Source organism: Esox lucius, chromosome 11, assembly GCF_011004845.1.
Source record: "Esox lucius isolate fEsoLuc1 chromosome 11, fEsoLuc1.pri, whole genome shotgun sequence".
In the NCBI taxonomy this organism is placed as follows: Eukaryota; Metazoa; Chordata; class Actinopteri; order Esociformes; family Esocidae; genus Esox; species Esox lucius.
Genome location: NC_047579.1, coordinates 7626732 through 7654433, shown reverse-complemented (window position 1 = coordinate 7654433; position 27702 = coordinate 7626732). Strand labels below are relative to the sequence as shown.

The window sequence follows — 27702 nt, the reverse complement described above, 5'->3', positions numbered from 1 at the left end:
ACAAAGTTCAATTAGTGCTGCACACAGCTGCTAGAATCCTAACTAGAACAAAACTATTTGAATACATTATTCCTGTCCTAGTGTCCTAACACTGGCTGCCTGTTAGGGTAAGGGCTGATTTTAAGGTTTAACTCTTAACCTATAAATCATTACATGGACTTGCTCCTACTTACCTTGCTGAAATGACCCAGCCATACATACCTACACATAACCTTAGATCGTAAGATGCAGGACTTTTAATTGTACCTAGAATTTATAAACAAATATCTGGCGGCAGGGCCTTTTCTCATAGAACTCCACTCCTGTGGAATGATCTGCCAATTAAGGTTAGAAATGCAAACTCAAAACTCATCTCTACAGCACGGTTTATAATTAGGTGTAACCTGGCCCGGGGGCGTGAAGGTGACCAGTAGGCTTGATACTGTCCACCCTTGCTCTCTTGCCAGGTGGGCTCTCGTCGCATCTGGGATGCCCTCTCTCCAATGCCTTTCAGGAGAAGAGTCACTGGCTTGTTGTTGACTCTCTGTTGCGCACTTGTGCAATTGGGCTGTACGCTGCTAGCAATGCTCGGCCCTCATTCAGGGGGGTTGCAGTTGGTGGGTGTCCCTTTGGTGATGCCTGGCAATGTGGGTGGATTGATTTCCTGCCTGTTGGGCCCTGTCCGGGGCCTCCCCCGGGTAGGGCCACAGTGTCACTGGATCCCCCCGTCTCAGTTCCAAGGTGTTACACTGCTATATTATTGTGCTGGGGGATATGAGGAATGCACTACTAACTTTTCTCAGTCTCCTCCAGTTTTAAATTTTAGGAGGAGATGAGGTCCTGGTCCACACCTGCGGATTACCTGGTTTGGGGGGCCCGTTGCTGTCCCTGTCCTTGTCCACCTGGTCATACTTCTGACCTAGTCTTAAATCAAATAGACTCTGGATTTAGCTCAGAGAAATGTATTTATTATTCCAATTGGACTCTTAATATCTCCCCCGGCACAGCCAGAAGAGGACTGGTCACCCCTCTGAGCCTGGGTCCTCTCTAGGTTTCTTCCTAAAATTCGACCTTCTTAGGGAGTTTTTCCTAGCCACTAAAATTCAACACTACTGTTGGCTGGGTGTCTCTGTAAAGCACTTTGTGACAACTGCTGTTGTAAAAAGGGCTTTATAAATACATTTTGCATTGCATTTTGCATATCCAATGTACATAGTATTAGACAGGAATGCGCAGTATTTAACATACATGCATTTCAAATATATACATTTTGTCATTTGTATTTGAAAATGACTTCATATTTTGTTTCAAAACACTTGTGTTTTATATTTTGTAGCATAAAAATACTGTGAAATAGTCTACATGATGACATCATAAAAATGCTGCATCTGATTGGTGCTTACTCAGCAATTTGTCCATATTTGTGGAGATCAGAACAAAAAAGGCATCCATACCTGAAGAAGGTCAAGGTGAGAAATGTGTACTTGGCATCTTTGGAGGAGTATCCCATATTTAAGAACCTTTTCAGAGGTTCAACACAATCATCCCATCCTCAGCTCTAGTAGAGCATTTATTTTCCTTTGTTAGACTGATCCTTTTGAAAAGTTAGTTGTGCTTAAAGGGATCAGTAGCTAAAGAGACCTCTGCAATGTTAGTCCACAGGTCACACACTCTCATTCAATACACTCCCTCTCACATACACTCACTCAATCACAAGTTTAGTTTTCACCCACACTCATGCAAAAGTTTGACTGTTTTTGGTAGAACCTTTCAACTTTTGGAATACCTGGTCTGTAGTATTCTTTATTGTAGTATTCTCTATTGGAGTTTAAGTAAATGTTCTTACTACACTATTAATCTGTGTGGAAACATATTGTCAAAACATTTTGATAATTTTATAATTGTTGACAAAGTGCTTAAATGTTTGTTTTCAACTTCCAAATAGGTCTCCAATGATGAATAAAAAAAGGATTGCTAAAGGATTGTACCCTAATTGAAGTAGCTATTTAATAGGATCATGACTTTGCATTCCATTGTTTGAATGACTGCCTGACACAATTTATTATTATATTCATGATTAACAATCAAATGATTAATTACTTAGAAACTATTTGATATGAATAAAGGTGCCATCAGTTGTCTTCTTATGGATGACTTGTTTGTCATTGAGTTGGTGTTGCTGATGCAAAGTAGGCCCTTCATTACCAAACACCAAGTAACTAAATTAGGACACAGTTATGAGACATTAGCAAACTGTTAGCTAGTTAAACTGTTGGTTAGGGGAAAGTGGGGTGAGTTGTGCCAGTTTTTACCCAAAGTGACTTTAAAGTGAGTCCATGACAGTAATGCCTTCAATTTAAAGATGTACATATATTTCAGGATGTGGTGCATCCCCGAGAACAATAACTTTGGATCTGAAATAAATTGTTTCAGAAATATGGCTATTGAGAAGAAAGTGGTCTCTTTGGGGGGAATACGTTGGGGTAATTGTGCCAGTGATTTCTGAAGTAAAACAGAACATTTTAATGTTATGAACTGTAATACTATATGAAAGCAAGACAAATTCAATACAAAATTACTAATTTAACGTTTATTTAGATATTGTCACCCTATTAAACTGTTGGATAAAGTCATATTTTGTAGTTTTTGGGAAAACACTAAAAACTTAGATACAAAATAGCATATAAGATATTTGTGAATCATTTCAGGCAAAAGGCATTGGCAATAGATTCCTGTTGACGTGAACGCTGTCTGTCAATTATGGAACATATAAGAATAAAGTGACTAGGCTAATGTCTAAACATCCTATTGTGACTTAGTCAACTTAACTTAATAAAACGTATATTTAATAACATAGTGCAAACTCAAAACTGAAATCAGTGTGGCATGCAGGCCTAAGTCAAACACTGATGAGGCATGCCCATCTCCTCACTTCTCTAGATTATTCCCTGTGAGTATGTAGGTCTAGGTGGTCTGGACCTGACCTACTACCTAACATCCCACTTGTCAATATAAACCTCTGCTCCCTTCTGGCTGCACCACCAAGTTTTTGGGGTGTAGGTAGTTTCTTGAGCACATCACCTCTAGGGATGACTCCTTCATCATTTTCTTTAAATGTAAAGATGAGCTTTCCATCCACAGACTTTTTACAACTTTGCCTTAGAAACTTTGCACTGATGTCTGCACCCTCAACCTTCTCCACCAATCCAACAGAGTTTAGGATTTGGTTTTACCAGCAAAGCTCACAATGACAAAGTCACCAGCAGACAGATCATTGTCACCATCATCATCATCATCATTCTGGACATCTGAACTATCATAATCAGTGGTGTCGTTAAGTGGAATGGAGATGTCACTCTGTTCTGAGCTACTGTAGACAGTCACTTTCTTTTTGGGTTTGGTTGGTTTGGACACTTTCAGAGCCCCTCTCTTCTTATTTTCATTCATTTTCAGTTTTTCAGCCACTGGCACAACTTAACCCAGGCCCTTTGGCACAACTTAACCCAGGCCCTTTGGCACAAATCACCCCAGACCCACAAGTTTGAAAAAAATAGCATGATCTAGCAGTTAAGAGCAAAAATCATGCTAATTCTATAGACTCATTGAGTAGCCTGCTAAAGCACTAAAACATGTGTGAAATGTTTTCAAACTTGTCTATAATTGTTCAGACACTACAATCAAAAAACCTTAATCATAGACATTTTACTTTGAAAGAAAAAATACTGTTTTTCGAGCTAAAATGTGCTTACCTCTCATGCCATCTGTCTCTCTTCTTTGGAGGATGAGTACAATGGATGGCTTTTCAAAATTTGACCACTTGTCATATGACACATTTCTTCTATGGTTTTCCAGAAACAAGGGGTGGATCTACTTCCCGGCTGGCACAAATCACCCCACTCTCCCCCTAAATAGTTTTAGCCGAAAGTGAAAAGTGGAACAGGGACAAGTGCCAGGCAACTTTAAAGTTGAATGAAATTATGTGTTTACTTGAACCTGAATAACCTTATTAGGAGAAAATTATCGTAATCTCTTAAAGGTTATACTTTGTTTAGGGACAAGAGTCTTGATAGTGAGGGACAGAATGGTACAGAGAGCCATCAGGGGACATGGAAGAGGAGAGAGTAGACCATAGTGGAACAGAGGATAGGAAACAGCAGAGCCAAGAGATGGAGACAATTATTAAATAAATAGAAGACTTTTATACGACAGTGATATTGTGGCATAGGTTTTAGGTTACTTGAAAGCAGGCATAAACCTGTTTATTTTCAGTAGTCATGTACTGCAAGCTTATGTTATGCCCCCTTTCCCCCTTCAGGTTGAGTAGCCCTGTTGAATAGTAACATGTGTTGTCATTGCAGATGGAGTACACCAGCAGTCATCTGAAACTGACCTGGCCTCAAATGTAACTTCACCTGCTGCATCAGTTGACCCTGAGGCTGAGAACAGACAACCTTTAGAACCTGCCGTGTCTAATTACCCAAGACCTGTCCACCAAAAACAACCTAGGGGACTCTCCAGATGCATCCTGCCTTGACTCCTCTTCATCCTCCTAGAGAGCACCAAAGAAAATGAGGAAGAACAATGACACTACGGCCCGACTTAACCTTCTGGATCAGCACAGAAAAGAGGGAAGAGAGACATGCCATGCTCACTTCAGAGTTTGATGATGATATTGCCAGATTTTGTCACACCATAGGTGAACTGATCCGTGAACTGCCACCACATAAAAGGTCTAGCCAAGTTCAAAATCCATCAGATTTTATTTGAGATGGGGAAAATGCTGAAGACAATATTTGAATACACACCCCCGATGTGGCAAAAACTGTACATGTACTGTTCAACTACAAAGTTGAATCTATTGTCAGTGAACAAGTACAGTACAAAGAAATGCAGTTTGCATCTAACCAGAAGTGTAAATAGAGGGCAAACTATTTACAAGAATTAAATATATTTATGTACAAGTAATACGTATGGATGTGCAATTAATGCAAATGCATTACATATGGCAATTCTAAATGTGCAATTGAAGCAAATAGAAGGCAGAACGTTTACAAGTATTAAGTAAAAAAACCCTAACCCTATTATTAATCTAATATCTGCTTATGATTTAAGCCTCCAAATATTTTCAGAATATCAATTAACAATTGCTTACTTTGAAAGGGCTTAATCAGATTGACATGCAATGGAAAAGCCTCATCTCCAAAGATGACATGGGGATGGTGACGCCTATCTCAGGAATGTTTGCAGGTGGAGGGATTGTGTGGAGAATTTACATGTTTCCGAATCTCTGAAGAAGGAGTCATGTACTGCATTGGTCCAAATGTAAAAACCCTCCTTATTGGCTCTTCCTTGGCATGGTGACATGTTGGATGAATCTCGTTGGTTTCTTTGCTGTCCAATGAGGAAGGACATGCTCTAAACTCTGCACCCTTGGGGTCATTTTTGGCTACAGATACAACAGATTCTTGCATACAGATGTAAAATATTTACAAGGTTACAGGAATTAACATTCTATTGTCCTAACCTGGTCTAGGACATCAGGGGGTTGGAGACAGAAGGGTTCTTCCTGCTGTATAGGAGGCGGTTTCTTTTGCATGTTAATTGTTGGGTTTTAATCCTATCTCTCTTGAAAAGACAGGTGAAAAGTCAGTGAGTGTGAGACAAAAGGCTGTCTTGACCTATTCCTCACAGAGACAACGTGTGAGAATTACAACAGTATGATGGAGTTTTAAACCTAGATAGTCATTGTATTCAATCATAGGAATACATGGTTATTAAATCTGCATTATTTAAACTTTATTTATCTCAACAATAGCAAATGTCCCCTGAAGGCAGAATGTTTACGAGTATTAAGTATATAACCCTAACCCTATTATTAATCTAATATCTGCTTGTGATTTAACCCACCAACTATTTTCAGAATATCAATTAACAATTCTTACTTTGAAAGGGTTTCATCAGATTTACATGCAATGGAAAAGCAGACTCTCCAAAGATGACATGGGGATGGTGACTCAATCTCAGGAATGTTTGCAGGCGGAGGGATAGCAACTGTCCTCTGAAGCAAGACTGAGTGAAGTGGGTGGCTTTTTGTGTTGTAATAAAGTGTTTCAAGCGATGGAGAAGATTGTTGGAACGATTAACTGACATGCTAAAATATTTTAAACACGCTCTTCGTCCATATTACGCATCTGCTGAACAAGCACACTGTATTCCAGCTAGATAACTATTGTATTGTTTACCAACTATACAGTTACTTTTTCTGTGACGCCTTCCTGCTCTACGAGCGAACAAACCAATAATTTGCGAGACAGCGCTGCCTAGTGCGTAAAGACGCACATGACATTAACAACGCCGACACGCAGAAGTATAAATCAGTCATCAAGAGAGGGAGAGACATATAGCCACGTTAATAACGTTTGTAAGAAACCAAACCGTTTGTAAATCCGTCAAGGTTTCAGCAAAATAAGAGTATTTGTGTTCGTGCTGATCACTCACCTTACATCAGGTACCACAGAGCCCGCCAGGATGCCTGCCTGTGACAAGATGGCCGCCTGTGATGCCGGAAGTGACTGCGCAAAAAGACATCTAGCGTTTATATGATGTCTATGGAGAGAGATTGTATGAAACATAGACTGTAAAAAAAATGGACGACGCCCTTTCGCTCTTTTCCATTGGTGAAAACTGAAGCCACCAGTGTCCCGATATGGCGCTGACATCTTGGACTTGCGCCTGCGCAGATAGCGATCTTGGGACCAGTTCTGCGCAGTAGTTATGCGCAGTAGCGAGCAGGAAGTAAAGCCGTAAAGCCGCAAAATCAACGGCCCCACCCCTGTGCCCCGCCCTCACTCTCCCTCGCAGAATGCGGATACCGTAATCAATCGCAAGTCCAAGTACAGTACAACCTTTGCTTGTTAAACCTAGACGATATGTTATATCCTAACTTACATCATGTTTAACCTTAATTTAGAATAGGCCTAATACAAAAATTATTGGTAACTTCTAGCTAACGATCACCTGCTAGCTATTAACGAGGCTTGTTGTGTTTTAGCTAACGTTAGCTAGCCCATTACATTTATTTACTAATTAAATAGCTTATAAATTTAACTTACCGAAAAAAATTCAAAGATCGATTGGAAATGCCAGATCGGTTAGCACAATGTACTGCAGAACAACCCATTATGTCCGTGTGAAATTATATCAATTATAGAAATTTAGAGATTAAATGTTAAGCTCCAATCTCCTCAGTCCTCCGAAGGAGGATGGCGCTTCAGTGGCTCCTTGGCTCAGATAGCTGTCAATCAAACCTGTGAATCACGACGTCACACCACCGTTTTTAGAGCATTAAATAACTAACTAAAAACCAACTTATTTTAAAAACAAACTCTTGAATTTACATTAGCGTGATACAAACTACAGTAAATGACAGAAACCAGCTTCGGAAAAAAGATAATTGAAGGGTCATTTAATTGTTTAGTTGGTCTCGCGTCCCATTGAATAACATGGGGAGGGCGGGGTTTATGACCTATACTGGGACCACTCACCAGGGGGCGATCGAGACGTTTTGGCTTCACTTTTCAGGGCTTGTGCGGCACGCTTGGTATGAAAAGGTTAGAGAGGAGGAAGTCGGATGTAGAGGGATCAGCCAATAATTTAAGCATTAGTAGTAGAAGAATTTGCACGTGTACGCCTTGGAGCAGTTGGTTTAATAGTTTTCAAGACATCAGGCACCTTTCGTGAATTACGAACGCTATAATGGTAAGTTTTAAAGAACTGTATTTTTCTTTGTTACTCTGCGTTTTTACCTCCGTCTTGCTAAAATATTGTTTTTAGACCAACTTATTTTACCACTTTGATTTATGATATGGACCTGTTCTGTGGAGTTAGATATCTGCCAAAAGATTAAGCGTACGTGTTGTTAGGATCGTAAGAAAATATATTCGTAAATTGGTATGGTCGTAATAAAAGTCATGCGTAAAACATGAACCGTGAAATTTGATCTGTGAACGCACAAACACCTTTTAACGACATTACATTCTTAAGTTTTTCTACAAGCTCTTCGATGCTGTAAAGCTAGCAACAATAAGTTTGATCGTCTGGCCCAGTGCTCTACCAAAGCGTTGTCAACCCTGATTTAATGTTCAAAATAAAAGTCCATAGCTGTTTTTTTAGGACTACATAACTATATTATACCATTAGTCCAGGCGTTAGGTTAAAATACTTGTGAGAATGACAAAAACACAGTAAACCCGTGCATAGAATGTCCTTCTGAGCTGCAAAATATAATGAAGTAATTTAGGTCCAGATATTCCTTTTTAATATTACAGTCTGGCATGTGATATTTAATTGCTGTTCTGTAAATAGTATTCATGGTGGCTGTATGTGGACAGGAACTTCTGTAGTGATTTCATAATATTTTTCATTTTGCAGCAACAACCTAGAGGGATAAAAACAAATTCCCATATAGCAACGCTGTGAGTATTTGGGACCCCAACAAGTGTGTAGGCCTACACTACAATACAATTTCTATAAGTTTAAGTGATTTTTATTACACATGAGACGTATGCACAAACAAAGAAGAGTTGCATGAAAATCAGTTTTTACTATTAACCCTTTGACGCGTACGATCACACCGGTGTGATCAGTCTAGAGTGGTCCCTGAAGCGTACGATCACACCGGTGTGATTAGAACGTATTGTTTAGAACGCATCATTAGAACGCCTAGGTACGAGTGACGTAACAATGGCTGGTCAGACCGCGCTGTTATTTACTCACATTTAGCTCAAACAGCGTTTATAACTTCATTTCCTGATTGTAATTGTTTCAAGACCACACTATGTTATTAACCAGGTAGCAAGCATAAAAAAGTGTTACTTACGTACCAACAGGTAGCCAACACTAGAAGTTAGATTTTCTACAATAAACATAATACGCAAAAACGAATTATATTAGCGACTACTATAGAGCATCTAACCATTTCCTGAAAGAGCTGACAACCTGTCAAAATCATTGTGTAAAAACTTTCAAGTTACGTTACCTGTTGAGGGTGCTGCTATGCTTTTTATCAATCAAAGATAAAGAAAGGTGAGTAACTCTAAGACCTGATGGTCATTTTACATTTGCCAGTCTTTCGGACAGATTTGCCATCCTGGGAAAACTATGATCTTCATTTTAGCTGCACTGCATTACAGGTCAAACTTTGTTAGCTAGCGGTTAGCTGACGTTTGCTAGCGGTTAGCTGACGTTTGCTAGCAGTTAGCTGACGTTTGCTAGCGGTTAGCTGACGTTTGCTAGCGGTTAGCTGACGTTTGCTAGCTAGCTACAGTTACACATAAACCAGCTCTTTGCAGCTCTTTGAATTTGAGTCAAAAAGAGAAGCTTGCAATGCAATGTATTTAGTGTTCCTTACCTGGCAAAGTGACTTCATGTCAACCGTCTGAACGCCACTCAATGCATGTAGCTAACATGGGGTTAATCCAGTCAGTTTGTTTTGGTAGGGTTCACGCACAATAGTTCAATTGGCAGATCTAGTAGCAAACCGATGGCACAAACTAAAACAGTATTACAGCACTACTTTTGTTGAGAAAAAAGCTCCTAATCTTCAAAAATCTACCTTTTCACTGATCGCATTTGTCCATTACTAAATGCAAGAATCGGAATCTATAATTTTTTGAGAGCTTCTGAATAATTACGTAAAACTATTTACACCACCTATTGCCTGATAGATTGCGTGTTTTATTGATACAAGTGAAGCGTTTCAGTATCTTTCTCGCCGCGATCTTTAGAAATAGGACAGCATTTTTAAGATTGGTTCATAATTATTCAATATACATTTTTAACCTTACTACCTGTAGAAGTTTGTTAATATAATTTAAATAAAAAATTAGATGCATAACTAGTAAGCAGCGTGGTGTTTTTGGGAAGCTGCAGATTAAATCTTTTGTGACGTCACAATCAAATTCTGGAACTCTGAGTGAGTGCTGAACTCACGCGCAAAAAAACTCACTCTGGGGGGCCGTTAAGGCATATTTGAAACTCACGCGTGAAAAGGTTAAGAAAGAACTCTATTCTCTATATATCCTGATATTTACAACCACCTTACTGAATCTTCAGTTAATGTATTTATTAAATCGGTCATTTTGTTTTGCGGTATATTGGTAGTATGTCCAATGTGACATTACTGTAAACTAATTAAATTGCTAACATGTTTAGCAAGCTAACTAGCTAGTACCCTGCAACTATAAGGTAGGCTATAACGTACAGTAGACAATAATTCCATCCTCACCCCTGTAACATACAGTTCACAAACACATGCACAAATATACTGATTAAGGCATCACACCAAATAATTCAAGGGAGCGCCGTGCACCAACCTGACATGAATTTTCATCCTCTTATATAGGGATTTACACAGCTAGCAAATTGAGTAATTACAAATGATGATAATTAGGGCATAAAATCTCTTCAGGGAAGTGCATGTTCTATGTACGGCCTTTTCAATGTAGATTCATGCACTTCTTTGACTTAACATTATAACTGTTGACTTTAGCATCATTTAACTAACCTGTAATGAAGTGTTTGTCACAGACATCAATGTGTTGACTGGAGGGGTCCCATACTTGACCATTTTCATCCTCTCTGCGGATGACCTGAAGCCACAGATCTCTTCTTTTGCTGTTCTTCACTTTTTTGGGAAGTAAAGGAAAGCGTAAACTATGTTTTTTCCTGCTTATTCTGTATGCAAAACACAACGCAGCAGCTTTAAGGCATGGTACCAGTAACATTTCCAATTTTGCACCATTGTCTTCTACACTTTTACAAGCGCTATCTTTCCCCAAAAAAGGGAGTGGTTGTTCGAACAAGAGAAAAGTGACGTATTGCTGCTCTCATCTATATGTAGCTGTGCTCAAAAGTTTTCATACCCTGCAGAATTTGACATTCTGGCAGTGAAATCACAATCATTCAAAGTTTTTTATTTTTTATTTTACTTAAGGATAGTAATCAAATGAAGCCATTTAGTAGCACAGCTGTTTAGCTCCTTTTTAAATCATAATGGTAACAGAAATCGCCCAAATGGCCATGATCAAAAGTTGACATACCCTTGAATGTTTGGCCTTGTTACAGACTCACAAGTTACACACACAGTTTAAAATGGCTATTAAGTGTGAATTTCCCACACTTGTGGCGTTTTAAATTGCAATTTTTGTCGGTATAAATAATCAGTGAGTTCGTTAGCTCTCACGTTGATGCACTGAGCAGGCGTGATACGGAGCCATGGGGAGCAGAAAATAACTGTCCAAAGACCTGCATAAAAAGGTAATGGAACTTTATAAAGATGGAAAAGGATATAAAAAGATATTCAAAGCCTTGCAAATACCAGTCAGTTCTGTTCAATCACTTATTAAGAAGTGCAAAATTCATGCATCTCTTTAAACCAAGCTACGGTCAGGTAGACCAAGAAAGATTTCATCCAAAACTGCCAGAAGAATTGTTTGGGATACATAGGAAAAACCCACAGGTAACCTCAGGAGAAATACAGGCATCTCTGGAAAAAGACGGTGTGGTTGTTGCAAGGAGCACAATACGACGGTACTTGAACAGAAATGAGACTTCAGACACTTTGAATTCTTCAGCACGAAAACTGCGCACGGGACTTCATATCATTGAGGGAGATCTCAAACGTGCGGTTCATGCTTGACGAACAAAGACTTTGCCTGACCTGGAGGTATTTTGCCAAGAAGAATGGGCAGCTATACCACCAGCAAGAATTCAAAGCCTCATAGACAACTATTACAAAAGACGCCCTCCTAACTATTACTGACTGCCTCCTATGTGTCCTTGCATAAAATAATGTGTTAACTTTATAATTATTGGAGAACATCTAAGAACTATGGAAGATCAACATCATGGACTCATGCAAATAAAGATTCTCCCCTGACTACCGGTTGCATTAATTTTGTTCATGGATCAAAAGTGGACAGAATCTAACACATGGTTGGTCTTCAATAATTAATGTAGTAGTTAATTGTAATGATAAACACAGATGAAATCATAGCCTACTGTCCTTCCAATGGCTAGGATAATACCAATGGCTAGAGTCCAATGAATGAAATGTCCTGAAATGTAACTCTTCACTGAATGACTCGAAAAGATCAGTTGAAATTCCCATCACTAGTCCATATAACCAATCGACCCCCACCCGTGTCCAGATATTCTTGTCCAGTACTTTTCTGTACCTTTCAATACATGAGGGCAGCTATACATCACTTCCCTCTCTCCTGAATGGCCACGCCCCCTTTTGGGGTAATGAGAGCGCTGTAAAAGTACCAGTGCGGGTATAGACGACACTTGGAAATATTACTGGCACCCTCCCTGAGATCCTGCTGTGTTTTGCGCATCAAACAAGAAAAAAACTCTAGTTTACGTATTTTTTATTTCCCAAAGATTGAAGATCAATAAAATATAGTGGGGCAAAAAAGTATTTAGTCAGCCACCAGTTGTGCAAGTTCTCCCACTTAAAAAGACGAGAGAGGCCTGTGATGGGTACACTCATAGGTACACTTCAACTCCGAGAGACAAAATTCAAAAAAATTTTTCTCCAGAAAATCACATTTTATGATTTCTCTTAAAATGAATGTGTTGGTAAATTCCTTTTGTAAAATAATTATTTGGTCACGTACAAACAGGCAAGATTTCTGTCTCCCACAGACCTGTAACTTCTTTAAGAGGCTCCTCTGTCCTCCACTCGTTACCTGTATCAATGGCACCTGTTTGATCCATATAAGGTCATGTGAGCGTGCGTTTCCTCCAATGTGTTGGCTCACATTGACTTCATGTTTAAGGGAGGGGGTGTAAAGAACCGGCTGATCAGACAGGTTTCAGAGGAAGCCTGTAGCGATCTACGACTCCACTGACTCTGCAGGGACAGTTCTAGTGGTGGCACATGGTTGTACAGTGGGGTTGGGAGAAAAAGGGGGTAAAATATGAAAATTAAAATAATTATGTGAAACTCAGAACAAAATTCTTATTAGCATATTGTTGACTATTTCTTTTTTCTGATATTTGTGCAGTTACAAACTGTACTGCCTTGCAGTAGAAGTAGGTGACGGGTGGGAATGTTCAGTAATGATATTTAATGTTCTGATTTGTAGCCAAAGATTTATGCAGAGGTCTTTAAAGGACAGAAGGTTGAATCTTAGGACCCTTACTGTGGACCAGGGATGGAAATAAAAAATGTCCACCGGCCACTGTGGCTGGTGGCTTTCAAAATCTACCAGCCACTTTCTTGTTTTTAACCAACAATGTGTATCTGCATGTGAAAATTTTTACCTGGATGTGGCATTTGGACGATTCGTGGTCTTTTATGGCTTCCAGTTTTAGGTTTTTAGTCCCAACAATGAAACTATTAGTTTTGGCATCTTCTGAAGCGTGTTGACGACATACAGAGCAGTACATTATCAGATTTGTCTCGTCGTGAACTAACCAATATGCGGGACTCTCCATTGTTTGTTTTTCCATCGTTCTTTAAAAAAACTTTTTTAGACTTTCGCCTCTTTGTCCACTGGCTCCTCCTTTTCTCAGCGGACCTCTTAACGCCTGCGATGTAACGCCACATTTTTTTTTTTTATGTGCGCCGCCTCTAAAGTGTCCTGGTGAAACAGTATGCTATTTTTATTTACTCAAAATCACCCTCATGTGGCGGGTGCTAATTTCCATCCCTGCTGTGGACACTACAATGTGTTTCAGTTTACCTCTAGAGTGGGCAGACACAGACCCAATCCAGATGTTTCTGGAGGAAAATGAGAATGGACTCTGATTGATGTATAGAGTAAAGTTGGAATTGACTGTGAGGTTTTTAAAAGCTCACAATCCAACTGTTTTCAGATGCTACAACTCTTGCAATTTTGTCCTCTCACTTGAGATTAGGGGAGTTGATAGACCCTAGGAACTTTGTCTATTTTAGCTGTAAGAAATGACCCATCAATGTGATGAGAAGTTGGGAAATGTTCTGATGTCAATATCCACCTGCACTATTTGGTCTGTGTTTAATTCCAAGTTATTTTGACTGTAGTAGGTATAAATACCTAATTCTCCATTCACCATTGGGGGATTCTATTGTTACGTCGCCTGCACATTAACATTTAAAAATGTTTTAAATTGGGAATGGGAGTATACTGTCAGATTTGAAGGAAGGACACTAGGAGCAGATGTACAGCAGGGTAACATCCTTTTAATTGTAACAACAAAACAAAAGGAAAGGCAAACTAATGCACAACACAGCTGGCACAAACAAGATTTCCATTTCATCTTGATTGAAAGCTATTAAAAATAGTTAATGTGAATTAGGTAGAAGAGTTGTGATAAATTAGTGTAATTGTAAAATAAAATAAAGGAACACAACACACTTGTTCTTGGATCTCTAACTCTTATGGATAGTGAGCTATTAAAAAGAGAGGAATTTATCCTTCGAAAAGAATAATTTAACCGAAATTAGAATTGGCAAATCTAAGGGGTGTATTCTTTACAAGGAAGGTCAGTGAACAAAATGCAAGTGGTTTTAGAGGTCCATGTCATCTGGATTGGAAGCTAAAACATAAAAGGATATAAAAGAATCAATTCTGATATAATCACCGAAATGTAAAAGGGCAAATCTAAAGGTCAGTGACCAACATACAAGAAAACAAATTTTTCAGTCACATTGAATTAGTGGTATTGGACTTACATGATGGTCCCTAAACTACTGAACAGACATTCGACAGTGTTTTGCAACATTTTGGGCTCTGCTAAACGAATAGTTCGATTTATGTTGAATTGGTCATTCGTGACCAGGAAAAAGTATCCTTGCTTTTTCGTTTTGTGAGTAATTATTTAGCATAATACATTTGATGAACATTAGATTTACATTTAAATTAATTAGTTTCCACAATAAGCCCAATCTCCTATTGAAAAACGTTCAATGGGAAAATTTTAAGTTTTTGAATATTCTCGGATATCATGTATTTAATTTGTAAGTTCCTTTAAAATTAAACCGGGGCTCTGATCATTCATCTGGGATTATCGCGCATTCATCCAATGATGTCTTACATTCAGTGAGGGGTGATTAGCGCCTGGATGCAATGGGCTGTTGGCGATTTATGTCTTAAAACCGGAGGTTGTAGCTTTCAGAATGGAAGTTTTACTTTAATTACAAACCCAAACGCCAATTTACATAGGCATTTGGCCCTCCTGGTGTTAACTATTGTCAGATTTATCCCAATACCTTTCAACCGGGATGCTCTAGCATTCATTTTTAGTTAATTTTATAACTGATAATCAAAAAGGTAAAATTGTCAATTTCTCACAACTGTATTGTTCAATAATGTATATTTGTGGTCACTTTCCAAGGAAATGATAATCCGTGAGAACTGAAAAGTAATTTCCCTTTTCTTGGGTCAGGTTAAGGAAAGTGAACCTCATGTAGGACACAGTTCTGTTATGATCGTGATTGTTTTTATTTTTCCCATTGTGATCATATTTTATTCCAACAAACATGTATATCAGTCATGGATGGCTCTGACTTTGTCTTTATTATAGCAGAGGGAGGACAAACTCAGCCTGCTGCTCTCCTTCCACACTGAGCCCAAACAAGAGTCACTGGATTCTGATTGTGAAGCTCAGTGGGGATTGAGGGATTCAGAGATGACATCAGTAAAGCTGGAGGAAAAAAGTCAGAAACTGGGGCGGAATGTTACCAATAATGATGAAGAGGAGAAGAATGTGGTTATCATTAATAATGGAGAGGGAGATTTACTCACTCAAGGTAAGAACTGGTTTAATGTTGTCATTGTCAATGTGGTAATTTGTTGTTTTTGGCGGACCGTGTTAACCGTGTTGTTAGAGACGCAGACTCCGGATCAACCGATTCCATCTTTGACTCCTGTCACAGTCAAAACACATTATTCCTAAGGGTTTGTTCAGGACAGCCAAAAATGTCACTGTGTACAACCTTCAGTAGATACGTTATAGGAAGCATAACTTAAAACAGTTCTGATGTATATAAAAATGTGTTCAGGATAGTCAAATGCTTCACTGGCTACATGATTTTCTCATCTTTTCACAAAACAGTTAGTTATTGTCACCTTTACTGCTGTGCAAAAGCCTGTAACTCTATCTTTGGTTGGTAATTAGTTATTGTCATTTTTGGAACATTTAAAGATCTGCTTCATCATGTGGACAAATATTTTGAGTACTTTTATTTTATTTATTTTTTCTTTGTTTCTCTGCACTCCGGAACGCTTACATTGAGTTAAGGTGTTCTGCCTTTGTTTGGCTGTGCATCAGTGAAGTGAAGTTACTGAGTTATGGTGTCATGCCCATGTATTAATGTAAGATTAGGCTACAACATAAATTGATGGAGGATGGATGGATAGACTGGCAATCTAAAAAAATAAGTTGACAAACAAAACCAAGTGCTAGGCTAACTACTTGACAAACAAAAACATACTTCAACCATAAGAGATCAGAATGCAAACAAAGCATTGGAAACAAACAATAGCTAGTTGGCTTGCCAGCTGGAAGTAAATCATACGCAATGAAGTGTGATGCAGGCTAGTCAGTGCCAGCCCGACATTGACAGCCAAGGAATAAACGCGTGTGGATTAGGCCTTGCGTAGACAACACCTCCTAATTCGCTTAATCACACGCACATGAGCTGAAGAGTAACAGGTCACAATTAAATAGGTCACCTAACTTTTCTTGTATCCTGCTTAAAATGCATTGCAGCGTTCAATCCACAACATGACTTTTGAACATTTCTCGCTGGCGTTTAACACGTTAAATCCATAACATGAGTCGTTCTTGAGTATCCTAATCTGGCATTCATCCAATTCCGTCCAAAACACGAGTGTTGTATCCTTTAATATTCGTTGCGTTAGTAAACCTTGCTCTTGATGAAATGGTTGCAAAACATTATCCTCCCACATGCAAAACAATTTGGTTTGATCAATGTCATCTGTCTACATTTGTCATGTCAACAAACATTGTTTTGCAAACCAATGTTTACCATTCATACAGATTTAATATAGTGATCCGCAACCAAGTGAGCAATCAAATGGAAGTTGACGCCTTATGCCTTGGCATGACCCCTTAATTATTTTTCAGACAAGGCAAAGTACATTAGGGGTTTTAAGGGGTTTTTGAACCGCTCTTAGTCTGACCTGTCGCCTTGGTTCAAAAACCCCTTAATGAAGAAAAAAATCATGTGTTCTGTGACGTCGCCCGGCATGGCGCAGCCGGGGCCCCACCCTGGAGCCAGGCCCGGGGTTGGGGCTCGTTCGCGAGCGCCTGGTGGCCGGGCCTTTCCCCATGGGGCCCGGCCGGGCCCAGCCCGAACGAGCGACATGGGGCCGCCCTCCCGTGGGCTCACCACCCACAGGAGGGACCATAAGGGGCCGGTGCAGAGAGGATCGGGCGGCAGTCGAAGGCGGGGGCCTAGACAACCCGATCCCCGGACACGGAAACTAGCTCTAGGGACGTGGAATGTCACCTCGCTGGCGGGGAAGGAGCCTGAGATGGTGCGTGAGGTTGAGAGGTTCCGACTAGAGGTAGTCGGGATCACCTCTACGCACGGCTTGGGCTCTGGAACCACACTCCTTGAGAGGGGATGGACTCTTCACCACTCTGGAGTTGCCCATGGTGAGAGGCGGCGGGCTGGTGTGGGTTTGCTTATAGCTCCCCAGCTCTGCCGCCATGTGTTGGAGTTTACCCCGGTGAACGAGAGGGTCGTTTCCCTGCGCCTACGGGTCGGGGATAGGTCTCTCACTGTTGTTTGTGCCTACGGGCCGAACGGCAGTGCAGTGTACCCGACCTTCTTGGAGTCTCTGGGAGGGGTGCTGGAAAGTGCTCCGACTGGGGACTCTATCGTTCTACTGGGGGACTTCAACGCCCACGTGGGCAACGACAGTGACACCTGGAGGGGCGTGATTGGGAGGAACGGCCCTCCTGATCTGAACCCGAGCGGTGTTCAGTTATTGGACTTCTGTGCTAGTCACAGTTTGTCCATAACGAACACCATGTTCAAGCATAAGGGTGTCCATCAGTGCACGTGGCACCAGGACACCCTAGGCCGCAGGTCGATGATCGACTTTGTTGTCGTTTCATCTGACCTGCGGCCACATGTCTTGGACTCTCAGGTGAAGAGAGGGGCGGAGCTGTCAACTGATCACCACCTGGTTGTGAGTTGGATCCGATGGCGGGGGAGGAAGCTGGACAGACTCGGCAGGCCCAAGCGTACTGTAAGGGTCTGCTGGGAACGTCTGGCCGAGTCTCCTGTCAGAGAGATCTTTAACTCCCACCTACGGCAGAGCTTTGACTGGATCCTGAGGGAGGCTGGAGATATTGAGTCCGAGTGGACCATGTTCTCCACCGCCATTGTCGAAGCGGCCGCTCGGAGCTGTGGCCGTAAGGTCTCCGGTGCCTGTCGAGGCGGCAATCCCCGAACCCGGTGGTGGACACCGGAAGTAAGGGATGCTGTCAAGCTGAAGGAGTCCTATCAGGCCTGGTTGGCTTGTGGGACTCCAGAGGCAGCTGACGGGTACCGACAGGCCAAGCGTACTGCAGCCCGGGTGGTTGTGGAGGCAGAAACTCGGGCCTGGGAGGAGTTCGGTGAGGCCATGGAGAAGGACTATCGGCTGGCCTCGAAGAGATTCTGGCAAACCATCCGGCGCCTCAGGAGAGGGAAACAGTGCCCTACCAACGCTGTTTACAGTAGAGGTGGGCAGCTGTTGACCTCAACTGGGGATGTCGTCGGGCGGTGGAAGGAGTACTTCGAGGATCTCCTCAATCCCGCCGTTACGTCTTCCATTGAGGAAGCAGAGGATGAGGGCTCAGAGGTGGACTCGTCCATCACCTGGGCTGAAGTCACCGAGGTGGTTAAGAAACTCCTCGGTGGCAAGGCACCGGGGGTGGATGAGATCCGCCCTGAGTACCTCAAGTCTCTGGATGTTGTGGGGCTGTCTTGGTTGACACGCCTGTGCAACATCGCGTGGCAGTCGGGGACAGTGCCTCTGGGATGGCAGACCGGGGTGGTGGTCCCTCTTTTTAAGAAGGGGGACCGGAGGGTGTGTTCCAACTATAGGGGATCACACTTCTCAGCCTCCCCGGGAAAGTTTATGCCAGGGTTCTGGAGAGGAGAATACGGCCGATAGTAGAACCTCGGATTCAGGAGGAACAGTGTGGTTTTCGTCCAGGCCGTGGAACACTGGACCAGCTCTATACCCTCTACAGGGTGATGGAGGGTTCATGGGAGTTTGCCCAACCAGTCCACATGTGTTTTGTGGATTTGGAGAAGGCATTCGACTGTGTCCCACGCGGCATCCTGTGGAGAGTGCTTCGGGAATATGGGGTCCTGGGTCCTTTGCTAAGGGCTGTTAGGTCCCTATACGACCGAAGCAGGAGCTTGGTCCGCATTGCCGGCAGTAAGTCAGACTTGTTCCCTGTGCATGTTGGACTCCGGCAGGGCTGCCCTTTGTCACCGGTTCTGTTCGTAATTTTTATGGACAGAATTTCTAGGCGCAGCCAGGGGCCGGAGGGTGTCAGGTTTGGGGACCACACGATTTCGTCTCTGCTCTTTGCGGATGATGTTGTCGTGTTGGCCCCTTCAAGCCAGGACCTTCAGCATGCACTTGGACGGTTTGCAGCCGAGTGTGAAGCGGTGGGGATGAAAATCAGTACCTCCAAATCCGAGGCCATGGTCCTTAGTCGGAAAAGGGTGGCTTGCCCACTTCAGGTTGGTGGAGAGTGCCTGCCTCAAGTGGAGGAGTTTAAGTATCTAGGGGTCCTGTTCACGAGTGAGGGAAGGATGGAACGGGAGTATGACAGACGGATCGGTGCAGCTTCTGCAGTAATGCGGTCGATGTATCGGTCTGTCGTGGTGAAGAAAGAGCTGAGCCGCAAGGCGAAGCTCTCGATTTACCGGTCAATCTACGTTCCTACTCTCACCTATGGTCATGAGCTTTGGGTCATGACCGAAAGGACAAGATCCCGGATACAGGCGGCCGAAATGAGCTTTCTCCGCAGGGTGGCCGGGCGATCCCTTAGAGATAGGGTGAGAAGCTCGGTCACCCGGGAGGAGCTCAGAGTAGAGCCGCTGCTCCTCCACATCGAGAGGGGTCAGCTGAGGTGGCTTGGGCATCTGTTTCGGATGCCTCCGGAACGCCTTCCTGGGAAGGTGTTCCGGTCCCGTCCCACCGGGAAGAGACCCCGGGGAAGACCTAGGACACGCTGGAGGGACTATGTCTCCCGGCTGGCCTGGGAACGCCTCGGTGTCCCCCCGGAAGAGCTGGAGGAAGAGTCTGGGCAGCCCTGCTTAGACTGCTGCCCCCGCGACCCGGCCCCGGATTAAGCGGAAGATGATGCTATGCTATGCTAAGTACATTAACTTCTGAATGAGGGTCAAAGGTCAAGATTGGGCTCAAGATTTTTATGTAGATAAATATCTTTGTTAAAAAAAAAAATGCCACATGTTCTATATTTTGCCAACAATTAATTTGCCTGGACAACAAAGCAACTTTAAAGTCATTTTTCTCAGTTCTACACTCTGGCAAGTAAAGGTCTTTTCCCATTGTAGGGCATTATATTGATAGATATTTCTGGTGTATTAGTATTTGTTCAGGATGGACAAACCTTTGCTGGCTACATGATTTTCACTTGATGAACCAGAAAAAGAACCAGGCAAGCCTAGTTAAGCCGCCCGCAATTTAAAGTGATAAATGTCGATGCCTTCACTGGATTCAAACCCAGGTGTCCCATGTGAATGGCTGTGTCTTTAACCACTACACCACAGTGCTTTATGGTTGCCCACTGTCGGTATAGAAGCTCGATATTAGATAATTTTGTCACACATTATCATCACTCCAAGTTTGAATATTTCACTACACACCATTAACCACTGTTAAACTGACTAAAGTTTCTTGTTAAGTTTACCTCCACCACAAATAGCATCTATGAATTATTTGGCTTTTGTCCCTGGACGTTTTAACAGCTTATTAGCCGGTAACAGGCTTACTACTGTCTAACTTACAACTTGAACTTAACACAATAAAAGCTAATTCATGGCACAAAAACATTAGTTTTTATTTGGTTTGTGAATGACATTGATACAAGATACTGATGTTTATGTCAAGAGAAGTGATGAGAGAATCGTGGAGACCCCTATTATTTCACTGCTTTTCACTGCTTTTTTATCAATCACGGATGCGTACTTCGGAAATCCAACAGATATACTCGCAATATACATATATATTTTTTTTTGGCTTCCTATAACGTAGCTAGCAAGGTTTTTGTCTATCCTGACCCAAAAAGCATTCACGGATGTGTACTTCCAAAATGCACCATAAGTAGACGCAATATAACCGTGAACAGTTTTATTTTAGGCTTACTACAACATAGCTGCTGAAGGTTTTGATCTATCCAGAACAAATCCTTATGCACAGTTTGCTTTGACTGTGTTAACATTTGAACGCGAGACCTATTGGTTGCAGGTCCGCATCTCTAACCACTACGCTATTTAAGGTCAGTGAGGTCGACATTCCTGTATTTGAACATTTTAATATTGTGAGATGCTGGATTTTTGATTTCCATCAGCTGTAAGCTGTAGTCATCAAGAAAAGAAAAAAAGGTGTAACTAACTAATCTTGAATATATTAAATTATCACTTTTTGATTTGAATTACTGAAAATGAACTTTTCCAAAATATTCTAATTTTGAGGAACATATTTTATCTGCAACTATCTTCCTTGAGCACTAACACAATAGCGTTGGAACCACAGTGTACAACGACAAGAGTTAGCACAGGTTTCCCAACCCATTGTACAGGGGCAATCCCATCAGCTCTCTCTAGTGGAACTAAACAAATCTGACTTCAGTACATTCCACTCCCGTTTGGCTACATAAGTTGAAATTATAAAAACTAATGCAGTTGTAATGAAAAGTTTAGCTCTTTGGTATCAGAAACTGGATCCAGAAATGGAAGTGGGTCTACCTTGGAATACTGAGAATGTGTTGCTTTCAGCTATCTGTTCGTGTGAGAGTAACAAACACACTTGGACCCACAAATACTGTTAATTTAGAAGTACAAAATCATGGTTTGATGCGCATTTGCTTAAACAACGGGTGGTCAATTATTGAGAGATCACTGAACAATTATCATTCATCTAGAGATAAAAATAAGTAATCTAAAACATCTGTCATCTTAACTTAAATGCATGTCTTGTTTTAATGTTTTTGAGAAAGTTATTTTCAACAAATTCAATTCTGTAAATTATTTCACTGTTTCATATTGAGTGTTAGCAGAGGAAGTAGAGGGAAATAATATAGTGGACATGTTTACAACTGGGAAGAGGTGATGTTATAACTTTATTAATAAAGGGTTAGAATTCTAGTAGAAGCAATGGTATTAAAGTCGTAAGGGGAGACACTTAATTAGAAATACCAGAAATAGTATTTTATAATGACAACAGGAGAGAGGAGGAAGTTTAGGATAGGAAAGTAAAGGGTCTGTTTAAGGTGTATAATGAAAGAAAAGGTTCAACATTTTATACAGTCAGACGGATTATAAAACAATGGGCCCCTGGGCACAGCACCTTCAAAGCCTGAACCCAACCAACGGCAAATGAAGCCAATAGCTTAATTATCACCTTTACTTGCATCTCAACCGGATTTACATTGCATTCACGCTATTGTAGAAAACACGATTTATCTGTATGCTGGGAATGGGATTTACAACATAGAACTTACACTCTCAAAGCAAACAGCTATTTAGGAAATCGCAGTTAAATCACAGCTAATATTACAGCATACACAAGTAAATTGTCTTACCTTATGATGCATTTGTTCCTGGCTTCGCTACTTGCAAAATCCTTCACGATGTCATCAAATCCAATGTTTTTATAAGTTCACTCTTAATAGCCATAAAAGAAAATAGCCTGAAGACCGTTTTTGGCTCCGGGGCATAGACTGTAAAAAAAATGGACAACGCCCTTTCGCTCTTTTCCATTGGTGAAAACTGAAGCCGCCAGTGTCCTGATACGGCGCTGACATCTTGGACTTGCGTCTGCGCAGATAGCGATCTTGGGACCAGTTCTGCGCAGTAGTTATGCGCAGTAGCGAGCAGGAAGTAAAGCCGTAAAGCTGCGAAATCAACGGCCCCACCCCTGTGCCCCGCCCTCACTCTCCCTCGCAGAATGTGCATACCGTAATCAATCGCAAGTACATTACAACCTTTGCTTGTTAAACCAAGACGATATGTTATAGCCTAACTTACATCATGTTTAACCTTAATTTAGAATAGGCCTAATACAAAAATTATTGGTAACTTCTAGCTAACGATCTCCTGCTAGCTATTAACATGGCTATTAACGAGGCTTGTTGTCTTTTAGCTAACGTTAGCTAGCCCATTACATTTATTTACGAATTAAATAGCTTATAAATTTAACTTACCGAAAAAAATTCAAAGATCGATTGGAAATGCCAGATCGGTTAGCACAATGTACTGCAGAACAACCCATTATGTCCGTGTGAAATTATATCAATTATAGAAATTTAGAGATTAAATGTAAAGTTCCAATGTCCTCAGTCCTCCGAATATTCAGTGGCTCCTCGGCTCAGATAGCTGTCAATCACAGCTGTGAATCACGACGTCACACCACCGTTTTTAGAGCATTAAATAACTAACTAAAAACCAACTTATTTTAAAAACAAACTCTTGAATTTACATTAGCGTGATACAAACTACAGTAAATGACAGAAACCTGCTTCTGAAAAAATATATTTGAAGGGTAATTTAATTATTTAGTTGGTCTCACGTCCCATTGAATAACATGGGGAGGGCGGGGTTTATGACCTATACTGGGACCACTCACTAGGGGGCGATCGAGACGTTTTGGCTTCACTTTTCAGGGCTTGTGCGGCACGCTTGCTCGGGGGCCACATCAAGTTTGTGAAATTTACTGAAGGGCCACATTTGTTTTGTAAGTTGAGGATCGTAAATTATTTAGAGGCCAAAAGGGCAATAATGGACAAATATTAAGCAGCATGTCCCTTATGTCTAAATAATATAAATTCAGATTTTGATGTATGAGAATGGGCTGGTGAGATGTTTTACTTTCCCTCAAAACTATTTTACTACCGGATGGAATTGTTTCACAGGACCTAATTTGCCCACCCCTGGCCTAAACTGTCATCTGGGAATTCAGATAACGAAATGTGGGCCTTCTCAATCACTCAGGCCTTGGATTTGGATTCTGCACAGAGGATTACATTAAACAAATTGTCCAGGTTTCTCTTGGCCTCCAGACTGTCAGGGACTCTGAGAAAGCATGCCAATGGCAACATTAAACTTATCTATTTGAAACGTTTGTCTTTCATCAAAATATAAAATCCTGCTCTCCACTCTAATCAGCAAATATTTTGCATTTCTTCCTCTAATGGTTGTCATGTCTGCACGCATGGCTAATCCCAGGTACACTTAAAGGCTTGGTCTCAAAGCTGTCAAAGGGTCTCTTTGCCCCAAAATCACCTAACGATTCGAGTTCCCTAACTGAAATGTTAAGGTCTCTATCACTCCGCTGTGGAATAATGCTAGTTGCTAGAATCCTTGATAATACTGTGTCCCAAAATGTGTCTAAATCCCTTTTCATGTCTGTCACAGATGGGATTCCTGAAGTGGAGACACTTGGAGAGAAACAACAGGAAGACCACAATCATAAGAAGTCTCACCACTGTCCCCACTGTGAAAAACATTTCACATTTCTATCACTGTTAAAAATACACATTAAGATCCATACTGGAGAGAAGCCTTACTCCTGTTCTGACTGTGGGAAGTGTTTCTCTCAACTAGGTCACCTTAAAGTTCACCAGCGCATACATACTGGTGAAAAGCCTTACTCCTGTTCTGATTGTGGGAAGTGTTTCTCTGAATTAGGTAACCTTAAAGTTCACCAGCGCATACATAGTGGTGATAAGCCTTACTCCTGTTCTGACTGTGGGAAGTGTTACTCCCAATTAGGTTACCTTAAAGTTCACCAGCGCATACATACTGGTGAAATGCCTTACTCCTGTTCTGACTGTGGGAAGTGTTACTCTCAACTAGGTCCCCTTAAAGTTCACCAGCGCATACATACTGGTGAAAAGCCTTACTCCTGTTCTGACTGTGGGAAGTGTTTCTCTGAATTAGGTAGACTTAAATATCACCAGCGCATACATACTGGTGAAAAGCCTTACTCCTGTTCTGATTGTGGGAAGTGTTTCTCTGAATTAGGTAACCTTAAAGTTCACCAGCGCATACATACTGGTGATAAGCCTCACTCCTGTTCTGACTGTGGGAAGTGTTTCTCTGAATTAGGTAACCTTAAAGTTCACCAGCGCATACATACTGGTGAAAAGCCTTACTCCTGTTCTGACTGTGGGAAGTGTTACTCTCAAATAGGTACCCTTAAAGTTCACCAGCGCATACATACTGGTGAACAGCCTTACTCCTGTTCTGACTGTGGGAAGTGTTTCTCTGAATTAGGTCGCCTTAAATATCACCAGCACATACATACTGGTGAAAAGCCTTACTCCTGTTCTGACTGTGGGAAGATTTTCTCTAAATTAGGTCGCCTTAAATATCACCAGTGCATACATACTGGTGATAAGCCTTACTCCTGTTCTGACTGTGGGAAGTGTTTCTCTGAATTAGGTCACCTTAAAGTTCACCAGCGCATACATACTAGTGATAAGCCTTACTCCTGTTCTGACTGTGGGAAGTGTTACTCCCAATTACGTTACCTTAAAGTTCACCAGCGCATACATACTGGTGAAAAGCCTTACTCCTGTTCTGACTGTGGGAAGTGTTTCTCTGAATTAGGTAGCCTTAAATATCACCAGCGCATACGTACTGGTGAAAAGCCTTACTCCTGTTCTGATTGTGGGAAGTGTTTCTCTGTATTAGGTAACCTTAAAGTTCACCAGCGCATACATACTGGTGATAAGCCTTACTCCTGTTTTGACTGTGGGAAGTGTTTCTCTCAATTAGGTCACCTTAAAGTTCACCAGCGCATACATACTAGTGATAAGTCTTACTCCTGTTCTGAGTGTGGGAAGTGTTTTACGACATCATTTACACTTACTAAACACCAGAGTGCACACAGGTGAGAAACCTTTGAGTGAAATAAGTAATCAACTCCTCCGAAAACATGACTGATTGGTGGCAAAACACTTGTTGGCAATCACAGAGGTCAGACGTTTCTTTTTAGTTGGCCACCAGGTTTGCACACATCTCAGGAGGGATTTTGTCTCACACCTTTTTGCAGATCTACGCCTAGTCATTAAGGTTTCGAGGCTGACGTTTGGCAATCCGAACCTTCAGCTCCTTCCACAGATTTTCTATGGGATTAAGGTCTGGAGACAGGCTAGGCCACTCCAGGACTTTAATGTGCTTCTTCTCGAGCCACTCCTTCGTTGCCTTGGCCGTGTGTTTTGGGTCATTGCCATGCTGGAATACCCATCCACAACTGGCTGAGGGAAGGAGGTTCTCACCCAAGATTTGACGGTACATGGCCCCATCCATCGTCTCTTTGATGCGGTGAAGTTGTCCTATCCCCTTAGCAGAAAAACACCCCCAAAGCATAACGTTTCCATTTCCATGTTTGATGGTGTGGATGGTGTTCTTGGGGTCATAGGCAGCATTCCTCCTCCTATAAAACATGGCATATTGAGTTGATACCAAAGAGCTCGATTTTGGTCTCATCTGACCACAACACTTACCCAGTTCTCCTCTGAATCATTCAGATGTTCATTGGCAAACTTAAGATGGGCTTGTACATGTGCTTTCTTGAGCCTTGTGTGGGTCTACAATCTTGTCCCTGACATCCTTGGACAGCTCTTTGGTCTTGGCCATGGTGAAGAGTTTGGAATCTGATTGCTTGCTTCAGTAGACAGGTGTCTTTTATACCAGTAACAAAATGAGATTAGGAGCACTCCCTCTAAGACTGTGCTCCTAATCTCAGCTCGTTACCTGTGTAAAAGACACCTGTGAGCCAGACATTTTTCTGATAAAGAGGGGATCAATTACTTATTTCACTTATTAAAATGCAAATCAATGTGTAACTTTTTATACATGCGTTTTGGGGTATTTTCAAATAAACCTACCATTAAAATTATAGACTGACCATTTCTTTGTCAATGGGCAAATGGGCAAAATCAGCAGTGGATTAAATACGTTTTTCCCTCACTGTATATAGAGAAGAAACTTCCTATATACAAACCCGATTCCAACAAAGTTGGGACACTGTACAAATTGTGTAAAGTAAAAAAGGAATAGAATAATTTACAAATCTCAAACTTATATTTCATTCACAATAGAATATAGATGACATATAAAATGTTTAAACTGAGAAAATGTATCAATTTAAGGGAAAATAATTAATTTCAAATTTCATGGCATCAACACATCTCAAAAAAGTTGGGACAAGGCCATGTTTACCACTGTGTGGCATCCCCTCGTCTTTTTATAACCGACTGCAAACGTCTGGTGACTGAGGAGACAAGTTGCTCAAGTTTAAGAATAGGAATGTTGTCCTATTCTTGTCTAATTCTAGTTGATCAGCTGTCGATTCTTCCTCTTTATGATGCGCCAAATGTTTTCTATGGGTGAAAGATCTGGACTGCAGGCTGGCCATGTCAGTACCCGGATCCTTCTTCTATGCA

At 41.4% G+C, this 27702-nt stretch overlaps 2 protein-coding genes across 3 annotated transcripts in view; one reads left to right on the top strand and one right to left on the bottom strand.

Moving 5' to 3' along the window:
• The window catches only part of LOC109615482 (zinc finger protein 501-like), a 1152720-nt gene that overhangs the window by 501950 nt on the left and 623068 nt on the right, over nt 1-27702 (bottom strand). The gene's annotated exons all lie outside the window — the stretch shown is intronic.
• Nucleotides 7634-26381, top strand: LOC114840353 (zinc finger protein OZF-like). The gene is made up of 3 exons (XM_029123520.2): nt 7634-7737; nt 15553-15778; nt 24665-26381. Exons 1-3 carry the CDS (start codon nt 7735-7737, stop codon nt 26146-26148), a joined length of 1713 nt encoding a protein of 570 aa, XP_028979353.2. The 5' UTR covers nt 7634-7734; the 3' UTR covers nt 26149-26381.

What these genes read in the sequence shown, in the direction of transcription:
- LOC114840353 (XM_029123520.2), top strand. An exon ending in GGGAGATTTACTCACTCAAG is followed by an intron (nt 15,779 to 24,664) that starts GTAAGAACTGGT and finishes TGTCTGTCACAG; the next exon opens with ATGGGATTCCTGAAGTGGAG.